At 40.3% G+C, this 27,257-nt stretch overlaps 2 protein-coding genes across 2 annotated transcripts; both read right to left on the bottom strand.

Annotated features, from left to right (window-relative positions):
- Window positions 1-17,253: 17,253 nt before the first annotated feature.
- On the bottom strand, window positions 17,254-18,253 carry LOC133755135 (zinc finger protein 37A-like). Its single transcript, XM_062185405.1, is given in 2 exon segments — window positions 17,254-17,829; window positions 17,831-18,253. Coding segments are annotated over 2 exon segments (687 nt in total). The 5' UTR covers window positions 18,250-18,253; the 3' UTR covers window positions 17,254-17,561.
- A 346-nt stretch (window positions 18,254-18,599) lies between these two features.
- Window positions 18,600-23,041, bottom strand: LOC133755208 (zinc finger protein 717-like). Its single transcript, XM_062185422.1, has 4 exons — window positions 22,856-23,041; window positions 22,527-22,619; window positions 19,159-19,219; window positions 18,600-18,987 (listed from the first exon to the last, which is right to left on the bottom strand). Exons 1-4 carry the CDS (start codon window positions 23,007-23,009, stop codon window positions 18,600-18,602), a joined length of 696 nt encoding a protein of 231 aa, XP_062041406.1. The 5' UTR covers window positions 23,010-23,041.
- Window positions 23,042-27,257: the final 4,216 nt, after the last annotated feature.

The following is a 27,257-nucleotide window of genomic DNA, read 5'->3' as shown; positions in this document are numbered from 1 at the left end:
TGCAGCTGACAGGGATCCAGTGCTTGAGCCCACACCTGCTACCTCCCTTTAGGCACATTAGCAGGAAGCTGCATTAAAAGCAGAGGCAGAACTTAAACACAGTCCCTCAGATAGGATAAGTGGGCATTCCAATCAGCACCTGAATGCTTTGTACTACAGTGCCCACTCCTGTTCACCTCACATTTTAGAATAGTACCACTAAGTAATGAATCAGGGATTGGAGGATATTTTCTTTCAAAACTTTGTAGATGTCTTTCCATTGTTTCAGTGGTGAAGTCAGACATCATCATGCCTGGTTGTTCCTGGTGTACTATGGGCTATAATTTCTCTCACTGCTTTCAAGTTCTTTTCTTGTTTTTGAGATTCTGCAGTTTCTGATTTCTTTAGGGTCATTTTCCTTCTATCTATCCAGAATAGTGTGTCACTGGGGATTTTCCATCTATAAATTGATGTTCACAAATCATGGGATGTTTGGTCATGACTAAATATACATTTTCTGATTTACTCATTCTCTTTTCTATCTGAAGCTCCAATTGCATGTATGAGGATACTTCAAAAAGATTGTGGAAAGTTGAAATAAAAGATAAGGTTATTTTGATGCAAAAATTTTTGTCTGAAATGCTCACACTAGTTTTCAAGAAGTTCATTGACAGGGCTGGTTTTGTGGCATAGCAGGTGAAACCACCAATGGGGACACTGATAGTTCCAGTTCAGTTGCCAGTTGCTCCACTTCTGCTCCAGCTCCCTAAAATTGGAGTTTTTCCAACTGTGTGAGAGACTTGGATAGAGTTCCTGGTCCCTGGATTCAGCCTAGACCAGTTCCAGCCATTGCAGACATTTAGTTTTTGAACCAGTAGATGGAAGATCTCTGGCATGCTGCCTGTGAAATAAATAGATAATTTTTTTTAACAAAAAGAAGTTCAGGGGTCGACATTGTGGCATAGGAGGTAAAGCTGCCACCAGCAATGCCAGCTTCCATATGGCACTGGTTTGAGTCCTTGTTGTTGCACTTCAGATCCAGTTCCCTGTTAATGTGCCTGGGGAAGCAGTGGAGGATGGCCCAAGTCCTTGGGCCCCTAAACCCATGTGAGAGATCTGGGAGAAGCTTCTGGCTCCTGGCTCCTGGCTTCAGACCAACCCAGCTTGGTCACTGAGGCAATTTGGGGAGTGAAACAATGGATGGAAGATCTCTCTTTCTCTTTCTGTGTCTCCTTATCTTTCTGTAAGCTCTGCCTTTCAAATAAATAAATAAATCTTTAAAAATGTTTAAAAGTTCCTGTATGATTTTAAAAATGGTTTTACCAAAGTGAACTTATGCTTACTTCCACTTTCTGCAAACTTTTTGAAGTACTTTAGCTTAGTATATTGGTTTCATAGTTTGCTAAAGCTTTCTGCATTTTCCTTCTCTCTTTCATAAATATTAGGAAATATCAGGGCCAGTGAGGTGCAATGGGTTAAACCACCAACTGCAATGCTGGCATCCCATATCGGAGTGCTGGTTTGGACCTGGCTACTCTTCTTCCAACCCATCCCCCTATTGATGCACCCAGTGAAGCAGCAGATGATGCTCTACATACTGGGGCCCAGCCATCCCTGTGGAAGATCTAAAAGGAGTTCTAGGCTGCTGTTTTTGTCTGGCTCAGCCCTGACCATTGTGGCCATCTGTGGAGTAAACCAGCAGATAGTAGATCTTTTTATGTCTCTCTTTGTCTACAAATATCCCTCTGCATTTCAAAATAAATAAACATTTTTAAAATATTAGAAACTATATATTGGTCTATTTGCCATAAAATGTCATAAAATGGATAATTTTATAATGAAAAAATTATCTCTTGCAGTCTGGAGTCTGGGAAGTCCAAGGCCAAGACGACCCATCTGAAGAGGGCCATATTCCTGCATCCTAACATGACAGACGTCATTACATGGTGATAGAGTAAGAGAAAAATCTCATAGCCTCAGGATCTTTCAAAACTGGTGTTAATCTGTTCTGAAGAAGTGAAATTATTGCCTTGGGGATCAGGTTCCTGACACATGCTTATGGGGAAGTACATCAGAATCAGACCATATTTCAAATTCTATTAGTTTTTTGTTTCTATGCTAAACTATTTAGCCTACAAGTGGATTTTATTATAGGTACTCTATTTTATAACTATAGATATTAAATTGCAATTTTTTCCTGGTTTTCTTTTCTATTGGTAATCTTGTCTATCACCCTTTATATTATTATTATTTTAAAATTTATTTATTTACTTGAAAATCAGAGTTACACAGAGAAAGAAGGAAAGACAGAGAGAGAGAGAGGTCTTTCATCCACTGGTTCACTCCCCAATTGGCTGCAATGGCCGTAGCTGCATTGATCTGAAAGTAGGAGCCAGGAGCTTCTTCTGGGTCTCCAGGTGTGTGCAGGGGCCCAAGGGCTTGGGCTGTCTTCTACTGCTTTCCCAGGCCATAGCAGACATCTATATCAGAAATGGATCAGCCGGGACTTGAACTGGAGCCCACTTGGGATGCTGGCACTGCAGGTGGCAGATATACCTGCTATGCCACAGTGCCGGCCCCCCTTTATATTATTTTTATATTACTCTTTAAATACTGCAAGATATTTAAAGATAGTTTATAAATCTTGTAAGAGTGTAATCGGCAAACAGATGATTTTACTTCTGTGTACTTTCATGTGGTTTTATTTCTTTTTCTTGCCTAATCATTCTAACTAGAAATTTATGTACTGTATGTAATTGATATGATGAGAATGTATATCCTTGTCTTTTTAAGTCTTAAAAGGAAATCTTTCAGATTTTCATCACTCTGGTGGTAGCTTTGGGGTTTTCATTTATGACCATCATTGTGTTCAGGTATATTTCTTGGACATCTAATTTTTTTTAAGATTTTATTTATTTATTTGAAAAGTAGAGTTACAGAGAGGCAGAGAGAGAGAGAGAGAGAGAGAGAGAGAGAGAGAGAGAGAGAGAGATGTCAACAGCCAGAGCTTGGCCTATCTGAAGCCAGGAGCCAGGATCTTCTTCTAAGTCTCCCACATGGGTGTAAGGGCCCAAAGGTTTGGGCCATCTTCTACTCCTTTCCCAAGCCATAGCAGAGAGCTGGATTAGAAGTGGAGCAGCTGGGTGTCTAACTGGCACCCATAGGGGATGCCAGCACTGCAGGCAGCAGCTTTACCTGCTATGCTGCAGCAGTTGGCCCTGGACACTTAATCTTGAGAGTGTTTTTATTCATGAAAATGTATTGAATTTCATCAAATGCTTTTTCTACATCTGATGTGATGATCACATGGTTTTCTTTACCCAGTTCTAAATTTTAGGATTTGATTTTTTTTAGGATTTGATATTTTTTATTGTTCCCTTTATATGTAGATATTATTTACATACACATATATGCTTTTGTCCTTTGTTCTGTTAATGTGATGAATCATTTATTGATTTGTATATATTTAACCATGTTTCCATTTTACCACTCAATTGTGGTAAATGATCTTTTTGGTTTTGCATATATAAGGTTATGTTTTCAGCAAAGAGAAAATTTCATCTCTTCATCTCATTTGCATGATTTTATTTATTTTTCTTCCCTAACTGCCAGGACTGGAGGTCATGTAACTAGATGCAGTAGGAGTGGTGAGAATGGGTATCTTTATCTTGTTTTTAAATTTTGAAACACTTTTCAACTTTTCACTGACTGTGGTTTTAGCTCTGAGCTTGTTAATGGCATTTATTGTGTTGAGATATATTTCTTCTATAGCAAATTTCTTGAAAGTTTTTTTTTTATGGATATGTGTTTGAACTTTAACAGATGCATTTCTGCATCTCTGGGGTTGTACTATAATTTTGTCCTTCATTATATTATTGTGGTGGGTCATATTTGCCAGTTTGTATATGTTGAATCATTTTTGTAACCTAGGGGCAAATGCCACTTAATTGTGATAAATGATCCCTTTAATGTGCTCTTGAATACTGTTTGCTAGTATGTTCCTGAGCAATGTTCCATCTGTTTATCTGAGATATTGGCCTGTTGTTTTCCTTTCTTTTAGTGTCATCAGGGTGATAGTCCTATAAGATGAGTACAGAGGTATCGTTCCCTCAAGTGTTAGAAGAGTTGCAGGATCAGTATCATGATGTTGTTCAAATGTTTGGTAGAAACCAGTCATACACCCCCTTGGCTGTGGCCTTTTCTTTGAGGGAAAACTTTGTGTTACTGACTCAGTCTTTTTACTCATTAAGATCTGTTAGTATCTGTGATTTCTTCAACTTCCGGTCTTGGTGGGTTATATGTTTCTAGGAATTGATCCATTTCATATAGATTGTCAATATTTTTTTAAAAATGTTACTTTTTTAAATATTTCTTTTTATTTATTTGAAAGGCAGAGTTACAGAGAGGCAGAGAGAGAGACCCCCATCTGCTGGTTCATTCCCTAAATGGCTATAACAGCCGGAGCTGGGCTGATCCAAAGTCAGGAGACTGGAGTTTCTTCTAGGTCTCCAACATGGGTGCAGGGAGCCTAAGGACTTGGGCCATCTACTGCTTTTCCAGGCCATAGCAGAGAGCTGGATTAGAAGTGGAGCTACTTTGGTTGGTGCCGTGCCTGAATAGGCTAATCCTCCACCTTGTGGCGCTTGCATACTGGGTTCTAGTCCCAGTCGGGGTGCTAGATTCTGTCTCAGTTGCCCCTCTTCCAGGCCAGCTCTTTGCTGTGGCCAGGGAGTGCAGTGGAGGATGGCCCAAGTGCTTGGGCCCTGCACTCCATGGGAGACCAGGATAAGCACCTGGCTCCTGCTATCAGATCAGCGCAGTGCACCGGCTGTAGCACGCCAGCTGCAGCGGCCATTGGAGGGTGAAGCAATGGCAAAAGAAGACCTTTCTCTCTGTCTCTCTTTCTCACGGTCCACTCTGCCTGTTGGGTTCACAATTGCATTTAATTTCACTAAACATAAGTTATTGATCCTGATCTCTGTTGCCCTGGAATCCCAGTCCTGTTTGCTAATTGACCTATGGATTCCTGGTCACATTAACCATTCATGAAGAGATGAAACTTGGGTAATGTGGGCTGGTGGGCTAGTGAAGTAGAAAAGGTGGGGGCTCTGCAGGGAAGTGCTTTTAAGTAGTAATAATAACTTCATAATTAGCTCACTGGTTTGTAGTGCATAGATTTCAGTGATATAACTAAAACAGGCAGACAAACCAGCAGTAATCCTTCTGTTGTAAAATTAGATTAGGTCAATTATCTAACTGTTGAGTGATTTCAGATAGTTACTTATCACAAAAGGAAGCACTTGCTTCATGTGACAAATCCATAGCTCAGCCCACAGTGCTTAGGTTTGGAAGCACAATTAGTTTTGTCTCTCTTCTACCTTCATGATAGAAAATTTTAATGCCCAGAACTTTCCAACAAATCAAGAATATGACCATTAACCAGGTAAGACTATAGAAAAATTTACTTATCTGCCTTGGAATTATTATATAGGCACTTGTTTAAAGTGATTAACTTTCTTTCCCTTTGGTCCAGAAGGGAGGTTTTTTTCTACTTACTGTTTACTTTGCTGATGGCGAAGTAAATCTAGCTATGAAATTATAATTTAAGCTCTTATTTTGGCTATGCTATTACAGAAAAATGTTAGCCACCTCTTTTATAAGGTCTAAAGATTAAATTGTGTGTCCTACAGATTCCTGCATAATAGAATTAGAAAGTTTTTAAGTGAGAATATAATTTTCCTCATGGGCATTGTCTACCTTAGAAAAACTGCTATAGAACATGCCTGTGACTATAAACTTTTAGTTTAGGCCACCGAAGAATAGGGATGGGACTTGGGCACTCTCTTGACTTGCATCCTCTGGTCTGCTTTAACAAAAACCAGGAGGAAAAGAAAGCTAGGCATCAGAAGCAATGGGTGGCAGGCCTATTAATGGCTGTTCTGTACAGTGATCTGCCCTCAAGGAGACCCAACAGGCCAGTCCACTGCAGTGGCTTTCAATGTGGTAAGTCTGGGTTTCAGCAGAAGTCAGCTTGTGGAGGACCCTGGCAGCTCTGCCAAGAGTTGGATCACTGGAAATGGACCTGCCCTGGAGTCCAGAGATCTTATTGGCTCTAAGTTGAAAAGCCCTTCACTCAGCCCAACTTCCAAAGTGACCACTGCAGCTGAGGGGATGGCCAAGTAGGGTCAGCAACATTGCAGGCAGAACTGTCAATTTCTTGTTAGAGATGCCACCTGCCTTTACCTGGCCAGCTGTCCTCCCAGGCCAGCTAAGTAATGAAAGTCAACAGGGTGCCTTCCCCCAGGAGGTTCACACCTCCCTAAGGATGTACCCCATGTGAAGAGATAGATAGGTCTGGGCCTCTTATCTTACAAAGCCTAAAGCCCAACAGATTATTCTCAAGCCCCTTCTGTCAGGTTCTATTTGCCTCTCAATCAGAAAAAATTGTAGCTTAGACAGCACCTTTCTTAGCTCCTCTAATAATGACTCTGTTCTTTTTTCTAGACCCTGTCTAGCACACTTGGGCCTCATTCCATTATAATCATAACCTCTACTATCAATGGCTCTACTCCCAACCTGTGTGTACTGATGTTCCCTCTTTCCCACTTAATGCTGTATAATTGTTCAGAATTCTCTACAGACAAACCCCTCTACCTACAAAAGTTGAGTGACTTTTCTCCCAGTCTTGGCTGGAATCAGCTTTAAGCTATATCCATCAAACTGTCCCCACAAGGGTCGAGAGACCCCCCTCCCCCATTTCCTCTCCTCTATGAAATCCTCTCATTACTTGGTTAATGCCACTCTTAGGACCATTGGTTATTATTATCACCCTGTCTTATATACTACAGTGTCTAAGTGTTTACAGCAGGTTATAATGGAACAATCAAAGGCCTTCAATAACCAGGCGGTCAACCAAATGCTGCTACAAGGATATACTCAGTTCCCCACCCAGGAGACAGTAGCCTGAGGCATTGCCCCATGCCAGCAAAGAGTACCTCATCACCCCATGTCAGCAGGAAGTAGCTCTAAAGACAGATCATTGTCCCTCTACCCCTCCTGGACTTTGGGGACTAATGTAACCCCATACAACTCCTGCTTTATAAAAAAACAAAAGGGGGGAATGTTAGGAAACTGGGGCAGTTTTAGCCAGGTGGCCGAATGGCCCAGCTACCTGAGCCACGCTCCACCCCCCATCCTAATGTGATTCGCTGCTCCTGCTTCCCTGCCCACCCTCAGGCAAAGTTTTAAAAGGGCCTTTTCCTGAACAGCTCTTCCCTCCTGCTCTCTTGGCCTCTCTTGGCTCTTCTCATCTCTCTTCTCTCTCCTCTCTCTTAGCTCCTCTCCTCTCTATTTCTCCCTTATACTTTCTCTCTCTTTCCCTTTGCCGCCCCTTCACTCCGGTCTGTTGGGTGTTCCCTAATAAACCCTTTCCATTAAAAAAAAAGAGGGAGGTGCCTTTCTCTGAAGGGAGGAGAGAACTTCCATTTTGACTATGACTTTGTCTAAAAATGATCAGAGTCGGCGAACTCGGAAGGCTTCCATAGCCTTGGCAACTCATGATGGGTGGTTACTGGTGCCATAAACTAGAGTGTCAATTTGTTGGGTCAACAATAGGAGTCACTATGCACTTGCTCCTCATGTGGGATCTCTGTCCTTAATGTGCTGTACATTGTGATTTAATGCTATAACTAGTACTCAAACAGTATTTTTCACTTTGTGTTTCTGTGTGGGTGCAAACTGTTGAAATCTTTACTTAATGTATACTAAATTGATCTTCTGTATATAAAGAGAATTGAAAATGAATCTTGATGTGAATGGAAGGGGAGAGGGAGTGGGAGAGGGGAGGGTTGCAGGTGGGAGGGAAGTTATGGGAGGGGGAAGCCATTGTAATCCATAAGCTGTACATTGGAAATTTATATTCATTAAATAAAAGTTAAAAAAAAGAAAGTGATTAACTTAACAGAACAGATTCCTAAATAAGTGGAATAATTATTTTCCTGATAAGTGTGTATAATTACATAATTACATGTACCAAGAGAAAGCATGGAAGGATTTGCAACAGAAGCTAATATTGGTTACGATTTCAGTGGGCATTGAGGTGATGTAGGGTACACAAATATCCTTAAGATTGAATAAATTATTTAGGCAACATTTACTATATGCTGGGGATTATTTTAGTTATTTTATAAACATTCACTCATTTAATCCCCTAACAACTTTTCCTGCTCTACAGATAAGGAAAATGAGGCCCAGAATATTCTGAAATCACTTGGCAAGCTGATTAAGTGGTAGTTCTGAAATTTAACACCATAGACTGAGCTCATATGTGCTATGCTCTTCTGTCTGTATAAAAGGAGACACCAACAAAATAATCTCTTTTAGTGTAGTAAGACTCCAGGTAATTTTTATTCTTTCACATATTATTCAAATATTTTTAATGATGAGCATGAATAATTCATGCAATTAGAAAAAATAAAGTATTACTTGGCTCACCTAATCAGACCAGGCCCTAATTTATTCATTTAGCAACATTTGTTGAGTTCTTAATATATCCAGACAGTATGCTGGATATTTATTATTATGTACAACAGTAGTACAATAATAAAATATATATATATATATATATTCTCATTTAATCTGAACATGGTTTCTATTATATTACTATTTTTGTCTGTATTTTACATATGTGGAAATAAAGACTTAAGAAGAAGTAGCTTTCCCAACTCTAAGGAGGGAAATTGTAATAAAGAGAAAAACAAATCCAAGATTTCCTGGGTTCATGTCTTGCAGAATTATACTGTGAGCTATATATATGTAATCTAAAACTTCCTAGTAGCCACATTTGCAATTTAAAATAGGTGAAAATAATAGTAAATAGTACTGTTTTTGAGAGCTTGGTTCATTCTTTCAACTCTTCCTGAAAAGAGTGGCACCAGGGGTATGATGCTACCATTTAATATCCAAGCAGAATCCAATATCAAAGCCCAATCCAGCAGAAATCCCTTGCACCTATGTGAGAGACCCAGAAGAAGCTCCTGGCTCCTGGCTTCAGATCAGTGCAGCTCCAGCCATTGTGGCCAATTGGAGAGTGAACCAACCTATGGAAGACCTCTCTCTTTCTGCCTCTCCTCTGTGTTTAAAAAAAAAGTTTTTACAGAGATGGAAGTGCTAGGACAGTGGCTTTTTTTTTTTAAACGGGCAGAGTAGACAGTGAGAGAGACAGAGAAAGAGGTCTCCTTTTTCAGTTGGTTCACCCCACAATGGCCACTGCAGCTGGTGTGCTTCCAATCCAAAGCCAGGTGCTTCTCCTGGTCTCTCATGTGGGTGCAGGGCCCAAGGACTTGGGCCATCCTCCACTGCACTCCCGGGCCACAGCAAAGAGCTGGACTGGAAGAGCAACCAGGACAGAATCCGGTGTCCCAACCAGGACTAGAACCCAGTATGCAAATGTCGCAGGTGGAGGATTAGCCTATTGAGCCTCAGCGTCATCCAACAGCGGCTTTTATTAGGACCTGTTTTCAGTATGTTCATTTCTTGGACTGCCTCTGTGGATCACTGTGAAGGCTCAGTTTTTTTTTTCCTAAAAGTTTGAGATCAAGATTTTTTTTTAATAGAACTGAATCCATATTCAACAATTCTGTTAACCCTATCAGCTTTCTAATCTCCCATTAGGTTTTAGGTAAACTCAAGTATACAATACCTGATATGCTCTTAAATTTGATTTGGTGCTTTCTTTCACTTATGAGATGCCCCAAATATTTTACATATCTTTCCACAAATTGAAGCTTATGTTTAGAAATGCACAGCCCTCTTCTTTCAAAAAAAGTTATGAGGATCCATAGTGGCTACAAATACCTCCATCTGCCTTTTTTTTTTAATCTAGAATCAGTAGATCATCACCATATTGTAACAGATTTCATGCACAGGCAGACATAAGTTTGCAAGAAATTATTCTAAAATCTTGTCTAAAATTTGACCAAATAAATTGGGTGCCTCAATGAATTGCTGGAGCAATGAAGTCTATGTGTATTGTATTCTTCCCTCATAGAGATTTTCCCACTCATAAGCAAAGTGGTCTCTGCTCTTTGTCTCTAGTGGGCAGACCTAGAAAGCAAATTTTAAGTCAACAACATTAAATCATTTGTGGTCATGGGGTATCTTACTGGGCAGGGTGTAAGGATTCTGCACCACAGGGTGACACGCCTGTATGATGTGGTGGATAACACTTAAGTCAGTGATAGTCTACACAATCCATCAGATTTACTATAGGAAGAACTAGAGTGTTATATGGGGATACAGAGGATACTTACCGTTCATCTATAATGAGAGTCCCTGTTTTAGGCTGACGTCCCTTTCTTCCTTCATTAGAAATAGGATATTATCTTTTATGAACTATTTGACCTAGCCGTTTCAGTTTAGTTTTTATAGGCATAATTTTAACACTCTTTTTAACCCCATACTGAGGGGCCAATGTGTTTTTCTTCTTTTTCTCCAAGGAAATTAATTAGGACTCTTACATCTGTCCATTTACACTGTGAGTCCAAGTCCTATATTTGACAATTAGTGCTCTGCCCAGGAGCTTGATTCCCCACTCCAGAACATATAAGAAGGATTCTTCAATTTGTCCCAATCCTAGTTTAACTTTTTTCTCCCCCCAAATAGGCTTTTTCTGCCTATTTCTGCCATAGCAGATAACTGTATCAGAAATGGAGCACCTAGGACTTTAACTGGTGCCCATTTGTGATGCTGCCATTGCAGGCAGCAGCTTTACCAGCTATGCCACAGCACCAGCACCTATTTATTGAATTCTTTACTTAGTGAAGGGTTAAGCTTATGATTATAAACTGAAAGTATGCCACTGTAAAAATTAAAAAAAATAGGGGCCAGCCCTGTGATGTAGTAAGTAAAGCTGCCTCCTGCAGTGTTGGCATCTCATATGGGCACCAGTTCAATCCCAGATGTTCTACTTCCAATCCAGCTCTCTGCTGTGGCCTGGGAAAGGACAAGATGGCCCAAGTCCCTGAGCTTCTGCATTGGCATGGGAGACCCAGAGGAAGCTCCTAGGTCCTGGCTCTGATTAATGTGGCTCTTGCCCTTTAGTTGGAAAGTGCGGGAGGATTCCACCTCTAGATTCATCAATTGTTCTAGGGAGGACCTGTTGCAAACAATCCCTTGACACCCCCCCCCCCAACATAGTCCTGATTGAGGGTCATAAGAAGAATTATCATTCTTTGTTTTTCTAACTCAGGACAACTTTGTATAAACATCCTGGCTTTGTACAATGGTGACTCAGTAGCTCTAGGAGTATACTCACCACATTCATCAACTTTTGGAGATACTCCTTCCCTCTATGATTTTTTAGTCCCAGTGAGATCTCATTTGCCTATGAGGGGGTCTTTTTTTTAAACTTTTGTCCATTTTTCCACTGTGGATATCAAAGTTTTGTCTTTTGCTATTGTTTCTCCTCCTCCTTTTTCACAAAGACTTTTTGAGCTTCTGCTGATAATTCTTATCCAGCCAGCTGTTAGTTACAAAGTTGTCTGTTAACAGTCATTGTCTCAGCTGATTCTCAAGATAGAGCTTAGAACATGTTCTCTTTAGAAATTAAGATTTTGTAAGAAAGCCAAGGAGCTTTTCTTTTTCTTTTTGACATAAATGCTCTTGAGATGTTTTGTGGTCTTGGGGTTGATTTTTTAATTCCCTTGATCACCAATTTCCTCAAATCTTGCATTCCTTCTCAGGAATAATTCCATTGGCAATCATTGGGAACTTGTCTGCAACTGAGGAGACTCTGGTCCAGGGTGTCTTCCCTTTCTCAAATGGTCATAACCTCCCTCCCAATCACACCCTTTCTTGTGAATGATATATTCATTATTTATTTACTCATATATTTATTCATTTGAAAGGCAGAGTTAGAGAAAGAAAGATAGGGAGAGAGAAGGAGGGAGGGAGAGAGAATCTTCCATCTACAAATGGCTAGGCCAGGCTGAAGTCAGGAGGCAGGACCTCCATCCAGATCTCAGATCTGTCACATGGTGCAGAGGCCCAAGCACTCTGGCCATCTTCTGTTGCTCCCTGGCTCATTAGCTGGAAGCTGGATTTGAATCAAAACAGTCTGGACTCGAACCAGCACTCACAAGGAATGCTGGTGTCAAAGGCGGTGGCTCAACCCCTGGTGCCACAACTCTAGCATTATATTTGTAGATTTTGTTAACTAGGACAGACAGTAAAAGCCTAATCTTCTGGAAAGAAGCTCCAGGATGTGACCAGGAAGAGATCCAACACATAATTCCCAGGGTTGTACAGAGCATGGACTCTGACAAACTCCCATATACTTAGAATTTAACTTCTCCTTTGATGTGGGATAGTTCCTGTGCATATGGATTATACTTTGCTGGTTTGGTGGGAAAAAAAATCAATGAAAGCAAATATTTGGAGATTGTACATTGAATGATAATAATTGACATGGTTGCATGTCCACTTATTAGTTATCTGTCTGAATCCCACAGTGAGAGGTGACTGTGTCTCCCAGTATGATTTGTCTACCTCATTACACTACCCAAAATCATTTTATATATGGTGAGATTCAGTTGGATCAGCAAACACTGTTTATAATGCTTAAATCATCCTGATAGTTTCAATCCTTTATCAATACTGAACGTTCTGTTTCTAAAAATGCTTTGATCTTAAAGTCAACTCTTTCTGGAATAATATTACAATTTTGCCATTATTTGGATTATGTTTTCAATGCAAGCATAGGTTTCCCTTAACATATTTATTTTTGGATTTGAGGTTTGCAATTCATGAATAGCATTAGAATATCCCCATGGGCTATGCCCAGGGCCAATGCTGTGTCTCAACTTGTTGCATTTTAAGTGGAGAGAATCACTTGTAAGACTGTCCTCAGGATACTAAATAAAAAGGTAGAGATGGGGCTGGTATTGTGGTGTAATGCATAAAGCTGGCATGTATAGTGCCAGAATCCCATATGGGAACTGGTTCAAGTCCCAGCTGTTCCACTTCCAATCCAGCTCTCTGCTATGGCTTGGGAAAGCAATAGAAGATGGCCCAAGTGCTTGAGCCTCTGCACCCATGTGGGAGACATGGAAGAAGCTCCTGGCTCCTGGCTTCAGATTGGCACAGTTCTAGCTGTTGCAGCCATCTTGGGAGTGAACCATCAGATGGAAGAACTCTCTCTCTCTCTCTCTCTCTCTCTCTCTCTGCCTCTGCCTCTGCCTCTCTGTAACTCTTTCAAACAGATAAAATAAATCTTTAAGAAAAATTTTAAAAGTTGGACTTGCCAACAGAGCATCCGTTATCACATTTGTACCCCAGTCATCTAGAAATGGCCTTTCCATATGGTTGAAATGTCCACTCTGAATGGGCACAAGATGAGATAGGAGTTGAATATAAATCCAGTTAGAGGCCAGCCAGAAAAAAACTTTGTGAGTTGGGAAATTCACAGAGATTAAAAAAAAAGGGGGGGGGGCTGAGGGTCACCTGGAAGGGAGAGGATAATGAAAAAGTAATGAAAAAGAGAAACAGAATCCGAAGCTACCATATCAGACAACCCTGAAGCTCTCTACTAGTGTCTGTTAGAGAAGGAATTCCAAAACTAGATTGTACTCCAAGTTCCTATTGCCAAATGTGAAGAAATTCCAGGAACAGAAGTAAATTAATGATAAAAGGAACAGAACACTCCCAGATGAGAGGGTGAGCAACCTAAGAAGAAAATGATGAGCCGGCACCATGGCTCAACAGGCTAATCCTCTGCCTTGCGGCGCCGGCACACCGGGTTCTAGTCCCGGTCAGGGCACTGGATTCTGTCCTGGTTGCCCCTCTTCCAGGCCAGCTCTCTCCTATGGCCAGGGAGTGCAGTGGAGGATGGCCCAAGTGCTTGGGCCCTGCACCCCATGGGAGACCAGGATAAGCACCTGGCTCCTGCCATTGGATCAGCATGGTGCGCCGGCTGCAGCGCGCCGGCCATGGCGGCCATTGGAGGGTGAACCAACGGCAAAAGGAAGACCTTTCTCTCTGTCTCTCTCTCTCACTGTCCACTCTGCCTGTAAAAAAAAATGATTGTGGCAACACAAAAGTTGGGCATTTTCCCTTTCTAGAGGTGGCACGGTTCTGAGGCAATTCCTAATCAGATATTCAAATGAGTTGGAGTTTCGGGTGGGTTTTGAGTGCTGCTCACATTTGTGTTCCTTTTGGGAAAATCTCAGGACTGCAAAAGTATTTGGTTGATGTGTTCCTATAGAACACATGGAGACTGAACAACATGCTCCTGAATGAACAGTGGGTAATACAATAAAAAATAAATAAAATTTCTGGACATAAATTAAGATGACAGCACATATCAAAACATATGGCATTCAGGAAAAGTTTGTAATAACTGGTGTAACAATTGGTGCCTACATAGAGAAACTGGAAAAGTACCATATAAATGAGCTACCTATGCATCCCAAGAAACTAGAAAAACAACAAAATTGAAACAAAAATATTAAAAAAAAACAGTGAAATGAAGAGCTGTTTTTTGAAAAAATAAACAAAAATTAGTACACCATTGAACTATAAACAAAAGGAAAAGACCCAAATCAATACAATCAGACAAAAATAAATATAACAGATACCACAGAAACAAAAAGTATCATCAGAAATTATTATGCATGCCAATAAACTAGGAAACCTAGAAGAAATTGATAGATCCCAAGAAATATACAACCTATGAAAACTGAGTCATGATGATATAGAAAACCTAAACAGACCAATAAGCAAGATGGAAACTGAACTAATAATATAGACTCTCCCAATAAAGAAAAGCCCAGAACCAGATGGTTTCATCACTGAATTCTACCAGACATTAAAGCAGAACTATTCTTAATTCTTCTCAAGCTATTCAAAACAATTGAAAGGAACCCCCCCCCAAACTCCTTTTATGAAACCTGCATCACCTTACTATCTAAATCTGAAAAAGATGCAATCTTACACCTTAAACAAAAATCCACTCAAAATGGATCAAAGACCTAAATCTATGACCGGAAACCACCACATCATTAGAGAACATGGGAAAAATTCTACAGACATTGGCACAGGCAAAGACTGCTTGGAAAAGGCACCTAAAGTATATGCACTCAAAGTCACAATTGACAACTGGGATTACATCAAGCTGAGAAGCTCCTGCAATAAAAAAGAAATACTCAGCAAACAGAAGAGACAACCCCTAGAATGGGAGAAAATATTTGTAAATTATGCAACTGAGAAAAGGTTAACATCCAGAATCTATAAACAGCTAAAAAATTCAACAAAACAAACAATCCAGTGAAGAAATGGGCAAAAGACTTAAAAACAAGTTTCTTAAGAGAGCAAATTCCAATTGCCAACACATTTTTGAAAAATGTTCAGGATCACTAACAACAGGAAAATGCAAATCAAAACCAAAAAGTTCCACCTCACTCCAGTTAGAATGGTACTGAAATAGACAAATGGCAAATGCTGCAGAGGATGTGGGGAAAAGGTACCCTGATCGATGCTTGGTGGGAATGTAAACTGGTGTAACCACTGTGGAAAACAGTATGTAGAAACATCAGAAGGCTGAATATAGACATACCATATGATCCAGCCATCCCTCTCTGGGAATTTACTCAAACCAAAAGAAATCAGCATCTGAAATAGTTATCTGTAACCCCATTCACTGCAACACAATTCACAATAGCAGAGATACAGAATCAACCCAGATATTTATCAACTGTTGAGCAAATAAAGAAATTATGGTGTATATACACTATGGAGTACTACTTAACTGTTAAAAAAAAGTGAAATCCTGTCTTTTACAAGATGGTTGCAATTAGAACCTATTATAATAATTAGTGAAATAAGCCAACCTCAAAAAGACAGATACCATATGTTTCTTATGATCCAATGTAACTAATAGAATAGTTGAAATATAATGTATTGGAGTGAAACAAACATTTTGAGGTCTGAGGACTGTTTATAGCCCTGCCTCTTCCATTGAATAACAGTATTTCTTTACTTCTGTTCTGTATTGTTTCTCTCTTTCCATACTATATGTTGAACTCCTTTATCTAGAGCAGGGTTAACTATATGATCATTAAGTATAATGGAAATAGATTATAGTCAAAATGAAGACTGGGAATCTCAGAGGCAGGGGCAGGAAGGATTGTAGTATAGGAGGATGGAGAATACAGGGAATCCCACTATATTTCTCAATATGTACAATATAAAATATATGAAACTTGTTTAATAAGTAAAATTAAACATAAATATAAAAATAGAAATAGGAAAAGCACAGAAGCTGGAAAAAGCAGCAGTCTAGAAGACATACACAAAGCAAAGTTTGGGATTCTGTTGGCTACAGACACTCATGACTACAGGAGACTCACTTCCTACCCTAGGCAAAATACTCATTATCCAAAGCTAAGAATACAGCATTATGCCTGGTAAATGAGTGAGGTGATGTGACTGTGATCACAACACTATTCTGTACCAGAATAATGTAGGGGAAAAATTATAGGCAGACAACACAACAACTGCATCAAGTAACTTTGTAAATGAGAATGGCACCTTAAGTAAATATTATAGGCAATATTTATTTATTTATTTTTTGACAGAGTAGATAGTGAGAGAGAGACAGAGAGAAAGGTCTTCCTTTTTGCCATTGGTTCACCCTCCAATAGCCACTGCGGCCGGCGCATCTCGCTGATCCGAAGCCAGGATGCCTCTCCCAGTCTCCCATATGGGTGCAGGGCCCAAGGACTTGGGCCATCCTCCACTGTATAGGCAATATTTATTAACACTCACATGTGAAAGCAGAGCTCATTTCCACTGTCCTACTCACAGTAGAGGAGCTAAAAATGCAGGTTGTATGACACAAAGAAAGATGATTTTGAAGAACACACAGTAGGTCTTCATAGCTCGTTACATCCTCCTGTGAAAACCCTAAAATCTTTTGAAGTCTGATTTGCAAAAACATTTTTTTCACATCCAATACGTGTATATAGTGCATTCTTTGCAAAATTCGATAATTTTTGCTGAATCTTGTCTTTGAGTAAATGGATTTTCCACTTCCATTGCATGTGTAGAGATTTTCCTCTGTAAGTTCTCTGATAGATAATGACAGCTGGCCTATGGTAGAAAATTTTCATCTATATCCACATATCTTCTCCTGTGATTTTTCTCATGTGTGCTGAAGACTTCTCTCAAAGTAATTGTTCACAAAGATTCCATTATCACGGTTTTTTTCTTTGTGTGAATTCTGTCATGTATGCTGTGTGTAATTCCTGGAAAATATGTCCTTTTTATATTTAGTCAATTTAAAATGTTTCCTTCTGTGTGAATTTTATGACTACTGAGCCTTGAATTCTGGAAAACTGTTTCTCCACATTTTTTGCATTTATAAGATTTTTTTTTCCCTGCGTGCGTGCTCTGATGAAAAATGAGTTGAGACTTCTGGCAAAATGCTTTTCCACACATATTGCATTCATAAGGTTTCTCTTTTGTGTGAATTCTGATAGTTAATGAGGGAAGACCTGTGGTAAAATGATTTTCAACACTCGTTACAATCATGGTTTCTCCTTTGTATGATTTCTCTTACAGCTAATGAGGGCAGTCCTGGGGCAAAAGGGTTTTCCACAAATATTGCATTCATGAGATTTCTCCCTTGTGTGAATTTTCTGATGTATAATGATACTTGACTTCCAACGAAAGGCTTTTCCACATATATTGCACTTATAAGGTTTCTCCCCTGTGTGAATTATCTGATGTTTATTGAGGACTGAACTCTGGGAAAAGGCTTTTCCACACTCATTACATTTGTAAGGTTTCTCCCCTGTGAGTTCTCTGATGCATAATGAGATGTGGCTTCCGATAAAAGGCTTTTCCACATTGATTGCATTCATAAGGTTTCTCCCCTGTGTGAATTTTCTGATGTGTACTAAGTTGTAAATTCTGACAAAATGCTTTTCCACATATCTTACATTCATAAGGTTTCTCTCCTGTGTGGATTCTCTGGTGTTTAATGAGGTATGACTTCTGATACAAGGCTTTTCCACACTCACTGCATTCATGAAGATTTTCCATTGTGGCAATTCTCTGGTCTCTAGAGATGTCTGACTTCTGGTAGATGCTTTTCCCACATTCAATGCACTCAATGAGACTTTCCCCTATGTGAGTTCTGTGATAGGTAGTAAGGCAGGATTTACAGCTGAAAGATTTCCCACAGTGCTTACATATATGGACAGTTTCCCCCATATGTGTTCTCTGATACTTTTTTTTCTTTTTTTTTTTTTAATTTTTGACAGGCAGAGTGGACAGTGAGAGAGAGAGACAGAGAGAAAGGTCTTCCTTTGCCGTTGGTTCACCCTCCAATGGCCGCCGCGGTAGGCGCACTGCGGCCGGCGCACCGCGCTGATCCGATGGCAGGAGCCAGGGGCTTCTCCTGGTCTCCCATGGGGTGCAGGGCCCAAGCACTTGGGCCATCCTCCACTGCACTCCCTGGCCAAAGCAGAGAGCTGGCCTGGAAGAGGGGCAACCGGGACAGGATCGGTGCCCCGACCGGGACTAGAACCCGGTGTGCCGGCGCCGCAAGGCGGAGGATTAGCCTACTGAGCCATGGCGCCGGCTCTCTGATACATTGTAAGATCTGATTTGTAATTCAGAGATTCATCATACTCAAAAGATCCATGGAGTTTCTCTCCTGCTTTCTGACATTTACTGAGATAGACATTTTTATGGAAATTTTTACTTTCAACCAGTGTTTTGTTTCCTAAAATGACAGTTGATTTATTAGAGGTATGTTCCACACAAATCCTCTCACATTCAAAGGATAGTCTCTTCCTGTTACAGCATTTCCCTTGGCCATTGTGTTCAAAAGCCTGATGTATATTCTGAATCTGGTGATGTTGACTAAGATGTTCCAAGTATTGGAGTGAGTTCTCAGTGACATTAGGTCCATGAGGTTTCTCTCCAGGTGGTATTTCATCAGGTCCCCTAGAGAGTAGAACATTCAATAAGTCATATACCTCAGGTTTCTTTCCTAAACTATTTTCCATTTATGTATTCAGTTTACAAATATGTCCTGAGGTTAAATTAAATCTTTTCTTTTTTACTTCTGAATTCAACTCTCTTGGGAGTTGAGATACTTTTGTAATTACAACTTGCCTCAAATTTACTTCTTCACTTTTCTGGTTGGTTTTGATAAGGTCATCCTTTCTGTTGGCAACTGCAATGAGAAAAAATTAACCAAATTCATGAACCATATCAAACTGTTTCTTTTGGAATGCTTGTTGAAAAGTAAGTTTATTGTTATCTTAGTTGCATGGATTTAACATCAGTAGAAGTTATTCATTTATTACCATTTGGTGGTTTTTACAATAGTTTTCTCAATATTCAAAAATATTCTTAACTACCTTAAATGTTTTTTAAGTTGGGCAAGTGGGTCAAGCCACTGCTTGAGATGCCTGCTTCCCCTAACTGTGCTAGGTTGAGCCTCGGCTACTCTGCTTTCAATATAGTTTGCTGATCATATATCCTTGTAGACAGTGAATAATGCTTCAAGTGCTTGCAACTCTGCCACTCACTTGAAATACCTGGATATACACTTGAAAAGTCTAGATATCATTGCAGACTTTTTGCTTCAGACTGGTCTACTACTAATGGTTCAGGAAATTTGGCAGTAAATCAAAGAATGGAAGATATTTCTCTCTCCTGCTCTAACTGCCATTCTTTCAAGTGGATGAAAATAACTTAAAGAATTTAATTTGTATATTTTCAGATTTATTGGGGCTAGCATTGTGGCACAACAGGTAAAAACACCACCTGCTATGCCAGCATGCTATATAGGCATTGGTTCAAGGCCATGCTACTCCAGTTACAATCCAGCTCTCTGTTACTGTGTCTGGGAAATCAGCAGAATATAGCACAAGTGCTTGGGTCCCTGAACTTATGTGGGAGACCCATAAGAATCTCCTAACTCTTAGCTTCACCCTGGCTATTGAAACCATTTGAGGAGTGCACCGGTAGAGGACATGATTCTATCTCTTCCTCTGTATAACTCTGACTTTGAAAATTCAAACCCTGAAAAGCAGTTAAAGAGAGAGAATAGGAGAGAGAGAGAGAGATTGAGAGAGGGAGAGAAAGAGAGAGATATCTTCCATCTGCTGGTTCACTTCCAGATGGCCATAATGCACATGGGCCACACCAGAAAAAAGCCAAGAGTCAAGAACTTTGGGTCTCCCACATTTGTGGCAGGGTTACAAACACATGGGCCATCTTCCACTATTTACCTAGGCACATTAGCATGTAGATGGATAGGAAGTGGAGTATCCAAGACACAAACCAGCCTCCAAAGGGGATGCCAACATTGCAGGTGGTATCTTTACCCACTATGCTGCAAGAATATTCTGATAAATAACCATTTTTGAAGGTGGAAAAACATCTCATAAAAATATCCAATCACTTCTCTAAATGAAATAGTATGTTGAGTACTTTCCAGTGGACATTACTTTTCCCTATTATTTTTCTCTACTTTATTTTGTTATGATAATGATGTATTTGGGGGCTTGCACTATGGCTTAATGGTTTATGTCCCCACTTGCAATGCTGGCATCCCATATGGGCACAAGTTCAAGTACTAGATGCTCCACTTCCAATCCAGCTCTCCACTAATGCACCTGGGAAAGCAGAGAAAGATGGTTCAAGCCCTTGGGCCCCCTGCACAGATGTGAGATTTGGAAGAAGCTCCTGGATCCTGGCTTCAGCCTTGTCTAGCTCCAATAGTTGCAGTCACTTGGAAAGTAAACCAGCAGATGAAAGATCTCCCTGTCTCTCACTTTATTTCTATGTCTGAGTTTCACAATTACCATGATTATTTTTAAATGGTGTGATCTGTGCTTCTCCACTGATATTTTAGTCTTGAAAATGGGATAGCTTTATTAGATCACTTACTTGCAGATGCAGGAAGGGGACATGTGTCTGTCTCTTAATCAGGACCTATTGTAGTGTCATGTTTAATCTTCCCAAGGGAATGGCTGTAGGCATCTATTAGATTTTGCAAATATAAAATAGCCTTTTACCTGCAAGCTATGACAGATTGCCCCATACTCCTGAAGGAATTTGATACCTTCAGCATCACAGTACCAGAAAAGTATGGAAAATCCTGATATATTGTCATGGGCATGCTCTTCATACAGGATTAAGAGAATAGGTCCTGCCATCCACACTATGTTCTTCTTCTGTGAGAATTTTTTCCAATTCATTCTGGTATTCTGTTATCACTTCCTGGTTTATACACTGCTGTTTGACAATTTGAAGTTTTGAATGTTTTTGATTTCTGTGTTGGAGGATTTCTTGTCAACTACTTTCAAAGAAAACCTGAGTCCTTTATGCATTTATCTCTTTCCCATTTTAGAATTATTTTTTAAAAAGGAGAGGGTTATTATGGCACAGCACAAGCTACTTTCTGCAATATCAGCATCCCATACTTGCAATGCTAGTTTGAGAACTAGCTGCTTTGCTTCTTATACAGCTCCATGCTAATGGACCTGGTAAAGGAATGGAAAATGACTCAAGCACTTGGTCCCCTGCCATGCATTTATCAGACCCAGATGGAGTTTAAGGCTCCTGGCTTCAGCCTAGTACAGCCCTGGCCAATATGGCCATTTGAGGAGTGAACCAGCAGAATGAAGATCTTCCTCTGTCTCTCATTCTGCCTTCAAAAAATAAAGTATATCTTTTTATAAAAAAAAAAGAAAGAGGAATTCAAACTCTCCTCCCAAACAAATGTGAGCTGCTCAATAGAATTCACAGGTACACTTGTCCTTAGATGTCAATCTCCTGGTGAGCATAGGACCACCAATTTTCATGTTCCTATGTAAGGTCATGCTTAGTATCATGATTTCTGATGTCACAATACAAAGGCTCTTTTTTATTTACTTATGGGTCAGAGGATGAGAGAATGAGAGCCAGAAAGAATAAGGACAGAGCTGTTTCACCTTTTAAATATTTGCAAAACCTATTATTTTCTTATTTATTTTACAGAGACAATGAGAGAGCTCCCATTCAGTAGTTTCATCCACAGATTTGAGCAATAACAAGGCCTGTGTCTGTTCAAAGCCAGAAGTGGAAATTCAATTTCAGCAAGTAGTAAAACATTGTCTGTGAGCTGGCCAATTAATAAGCACTGAAAGAATGAATAAATAATTGAATAAATTCCACAGAACAGGCTATGAAAGTAGGAAGAAAGACAAGTTAGAATTTGGGGGATGTATCAAACCTAGAAAATCACTTTATAAGAGCCAGAAAAGACTTGCATTTTGGTTAATCTAAGAAAATATTCAGCAAGAGCAGGAAAGCAGCTAGATGGATCTATGCATGGCAGCCTTTCCTGGAGGCTGCAGAATGCCTTTGTTGCATGTATGACACCAGCTGGCAGAAAGTCTGGGATTTAGGAAAAGTTAGTGTGTAATGCTGCAGTCAGCATCTGCTGAGCTTTCTGTCCCAGTCACCCTGACCAACATGTGCTCACTTACTTGAAAGGCTCTGGTTCAGGGGTTTTTCTACCATCCATGGTTCTGCTCCTTGTTCCAACTTGAAGATCACCTCAGGCTTGTTAATGCAGTGCCCTTTTAATAAGAAATAATGTTTGACTTTGTGAAACCACTAACTTCGGGTTTTGAGAGACAACAGCTTGGGCCCAGAAGCAGTGCCAGAAAAAGGCTAAGTTGAATTGCTTTCTAGAGGGAAGAATTTTTTTCACGGCCTCAAATCCTATACCAACCCCATATGAAGCCTTATAAATTGTTGAATTCTCAACTGAGAAAAAATAATTGTACTTGGGTACGAGCTAGTTTTTACTTACCCAAGGACAGTAGGATGCTATAGATTTCTAGCATCACATCCCTGTACAGGGTCCTCTGAGAATGATTCATGTTCTGCCATTCCTCCTTGGTGAAGTCCACAGCCAGGTCTTCAAATGACACCAACACCTGTAACAGCACATTCATCCTCAACATATCAGTCCTGGATCACTAATCACAAAGACTGGAAGTGGATTTTTCTGAGTGTCTTATTTGCTACTTATATATAACAGTTTCCTCTGTAATCTATATGGCAACAGAGAGAAAAATCACAATGAAATTACCCTACCCTTAAAATAATTTTAAAATTCCAAAATCACAATAGGGTTTCCCTTAATATTCTAGAACTGGGGTTTCTTCTAATGATTCTGAAATCTGTTCACATGGTAATCAATAAACATAAGTATAAATGGAAAACAAAACTAGCATGCAAGATGAATTAAAAAAGACACACGCTCAAGACTGTCCAAGGTAAAAAGAAAATTCCTTTAAAATAGATTTGGGGAGCGAGCAATGTTTTGTCTCAATGGGTTAAGTTCTTTCTTGTGATGCTGGCATCCCTTAAGATCAATGTTTTGAGTTATGGCTGTTATACTTCCAATCCAGCTTCCTGCTAATGTGCCTGGGAAAGGTGCAGGAGTTGTTGCAAGTACTTGGGACCCTACCACCCATGTGAGAGACACAATTGGAGCTTCAGGTTCCTGGCTTTGGTCTGGCCCAGAGCTGGCAATTGTGGTCACTGGAGGAGTGAACCAGTGGATGGAAGATCTCTCTTTAATTATCGTTCAAGTAATATAAATCCTTTTTCAAAAATTTAAAGCAATATATTTGTCTCTATTATCCGATTACTGTTCATTGAAACACCAAAGATGGTGACATCTTATGGGAGAATGTGTTTATGTTAAGATGCAACAAGAATGGTGGTAAATAGCAAAGAACACAGGCCAGGTACTGGGAAAAAAACTCCACTACATCTAGGTGAGTGGTCCTGGGCTATGATGAGATGAAGACAGTGAAAGTGTTCAAGGAGGGCCTGGCACTATGGCGTAGTAGGTCAAGCCTCTGCTGTTAGCACTGGTACCCCATATAAGTGCTGGGTGGAGTCCTAGATGCTCCATTTCTTATCCATCTCTCTGGTGTTGGCCTGGGAAAGCAGTAGAGTATGGTCCACGTGCTTGGGCCCCTGCACTCATGTGGAAGACCCGGAAGAAGCTTCTAGTTCCTCATTTCTATACTGACCCCGCTCCAGCCATTGTAGCCATTTAGGGAGTGAACCAGTGGATAGAAAACCTGTCTCCTTGTCTCTCCCTCTCTCTATCTGTAACTCTACCTCTCAAATAAATAATCTTTTTAAAAAAATTGTCCAAGGAACTGATAATTAATATTTCATTTATATACTTGACCCAATAAATTTTATGTGCTATTTTTGTAAACTTGTTTATAAAGTATGTTCATAAGCATCATAGTGTATCCTGCAACAATTAGAATAATTATTATTTTTACATGAAAATGAGTACTCACTCCCTGAGGCACAGGGTGCTTCAATACAATGTGATAGTTACTTAAAGATATTTGCACTTTAAATGTCCTCCAATGGAGGCAAATGGGGAAGGACTAAATAGCTACTTAGAGAGGAAGAGACCAAAGAGAGACATTGCCAGAGGCCAGGTGGAAACTATCACTGCAGCCCTTTGAGGAATGCAGCAGGATGAAGCTGGGAGTTATGTGAACAGTCTAATCTGGGACATTGCAGCTTGGAAAGCCAGCAGTGGGCCACGGTCCACTCACCTCCAGGGACGTAACAAGTTCAAGGACATTTTTTACTCAAATGTTCTACTCTCTTCCTCTTTCTGGGTCAGGTGGTGATCACATGGCATCTGGTCAAGATCTGTGTGTAGAGAATGCTGTTTCTAGTTAAGCAGAGGCTTGTCCTGGTGTCAGCAAGGGGATTTGGCAGAACTAGGGCCAGCGCCATGGTTCACTTGGTTAGTCCTCTGCCTGCAACACTGGCATCCCATATGGGCACTGGGTTCTAGTCCCAGTTGTTCCTCTTCCAGTCCAGCTCTCTGCTGTGGCCCGGGAAGGCAGTGAAGGATGGCCCAAGTGCTTGGGCCCCTGCACCCACGTGGGAGACCAGGAGAAGCACCTGGCTCCTGGCTTCGGATTGGCACAGCACCGGCTGTAGCAGCCATTTGGGGAGTAAACCAATGGAAGGAAGACCTTTCTCTCTGTCTCTCTCTCTCTCTCACTGTCTGTAACTCTACCTGTCAAATAATTTAAAATGAAAAGGGCAAAACTAAAAGCCACAGGGCAAGGCAGAGAGAGGTTCCTGCTCCTCTCTTGGAGAGAGTCCCGCTGGCCCCTACTTTTCTATAAACTTTTGTTTTCCTTTCCTTGCACACCATCACCTCTTCAACCTGCAGAGTTGCTGCATGGTTCACAGCAAGGGGCACCTGAACAGGGACCTGACGAGGAAGGATCACCTCAAACAAATGAAAATGAAAAGTTTAATGGAGAAGAAGGCTGCCCAAACATCCAGTCATGACCATAACTTTTGTGAATGGAGTTTTTCTTTACCCAGAGTAATGGGGTAGGATTTAAAGATCGAGACTAAACAATATTGTAAAGTTTTAAAACAATTCTTGAAAGGGAGAGGAATCATTGTATCAGAAAAATTTTACAGGAATTTTTCTCAACAGTAATATTATATATTCCTAGATTTCCAAAGCATGAAACTAGATATCCAAGGGAAAAGGTTGGGGATTTGTTTAAAAAGGAATAGAATTCACTTCTGATTTTTTTATGCAGTGGATGAAATGTGAAATCCAATGAGTTAAAGAAATCCATATATAACTTGGAAGAAAAACATACCTGTGAAACAGAGATTTAGAAGAGAAACCAAAGAAAATATTATAACTAAAGAAGTTAATGTCAAATAAGAAATGCAGTGGAATTCTTAACAACATACTTGTGAAGCAGAAGAAAAAGTATTTGAGTGGGAAGGTAAATCTTAGGAAATGTCATGGATTAAAAAAAAAGGATGAAATTGGAAGTTAAAAACTTTTTGATGGGATACTATCAAATGACCCAACATATAGGTCTTTGGATTTTCTGAAAGTATGGAAAGAGAGAATAGATTGGAAGGTGTATTCAGTGAAGTAATTATGGAAAAGTCCCCTAACCTGGAGAAAGAAAGGTACACTTAAGTACAGGAAGCACACAGAACTCTTAATACACATGACAGAAAAGATTTCCACCATGATACTTTGCAGTCAAACTTTCAACAGTAAAGCATTAATAAAAATTATCAAATGTACACAAGAGAAACATGATTACCTTCAGAAACATATCCAATTAGACACAGGTGATTTCTCATCAGAAACTCTACAGGCTAGGAGAGAATGCAGAGACTGTCACCCCTGAATACTATATCCTGCAAAGCTCTCATTTATGAATGAAGGTGAAAAAAGAACTCTCCATAACAAACAGAAATTGAAAGAATATGTCACCAGGGGCTGGTGCTGTGGCATAGTGGGTAAAACCACCATCTGCAGTTCCAGCATCCCATGTGGGTGTCGGTTCAAGTCTCGGCTGTTCCACTTCCAATCCAGCTCTCTGCTATGGGCCTGAAAAAGCAGCAGAAGATGGCCCAAGTCCTTGGGCCCCTGCACCTGTGTGGGAGACCTTGAAAAAGCTCCTGGCTCCTGGCTTCAGAATGGCTCAGCTCTAGCTGTTGAGGCCAACTGTGGAGTGAACCAGCAGATGGACAACCTCTCTCTCTACCTTTCCTTCTCTTTGTGTGTAACTCTCATTTAAAGACACAAAGAAGGGTACTATGCTATAATTAAGGGATCAATTTAACAGGAAGACATGACTATAATAAACATCCAATATATACACCAATGCCAGAGCACCAGGCTATTTAAAATAATATTTAATTGACATAAAGAGAAACATGGAGTCCAATAATGGAGGACTTCAACATCTGGTTTCATCAATCGTCTGATCAACTTGACAGAAAACCAACAAAGAAATATGAGAGCTAATCAACACTATGGACCAGGGCCAGCACAGTGGTGCAGCAGGTTAATGCCCTGGCCTGAAGCGCCGGCATCTCATATGGGTGCCGGTTCTAGTCCCAGCTTTTCCTCTTCTGATTCAGCTCTCTGCTGTGGCCTGGGATAGCAGTGGAAGATGGCCCAAGTCCTTGGGTCCCTGCACCCACGTGGGAGACCCAGCAGAAGCTCCTGGCTCCTGGCTTCAGATCGGTGCAGCTCTGGCCATTGCAGCCCATTGGGGAGTGAACCATCAGATGGAAGACTTCTCTCCCTCTGCCTCTCTTCTCTCTGTGTGTAATTCTGACTTTTAAAAAAATAAATAAATCTTTTAAAAAAACCACTATGG

Source organism: Lepus europaeus, unplaced genomic scaffold, assembly GCF_033115175.1.
Source record: "Lepus europaeus isolate LE1 unplaced genomic scaffold, mLepTim1.pri SCAFFOLD_3_1, whole genome shotgun sequence".
NCBI lineage: Eukaryota > Metazoa > Chordata > Mammalia > Lagomorpha > Leporidae > Lepus > Lepus europaeus.
This window is presented reverse-complemented; position numbering and strand designations above follow the sequence as displayed.

Excerpts from the sequence above, each read along its gene's own strand:
- LOC133755208 (XM_062185422.1), bottom strand. The coding sequence starts at position 23,009 with ATGTTGAGGATGAATGTGCTGTTACAGGTGTTGGTGTCATTTGAAGAC. Across the intron at positions 19,220-22,526 it reads CCTGAACCAGAGCCTTTCAA|TTGCCAACAGAAAGGATGAC; the intron begins GTAAGTGAGCAC and ends TTCTCATTGCAG. Across the intron at positions 18,988-19,158 it reads AGTGAAGAAGTAAATTTGAG|GGGACCTGATGAAATACCAC; the intron begins GCAAGTTGTAAT and ends TCTACTCTCTAG.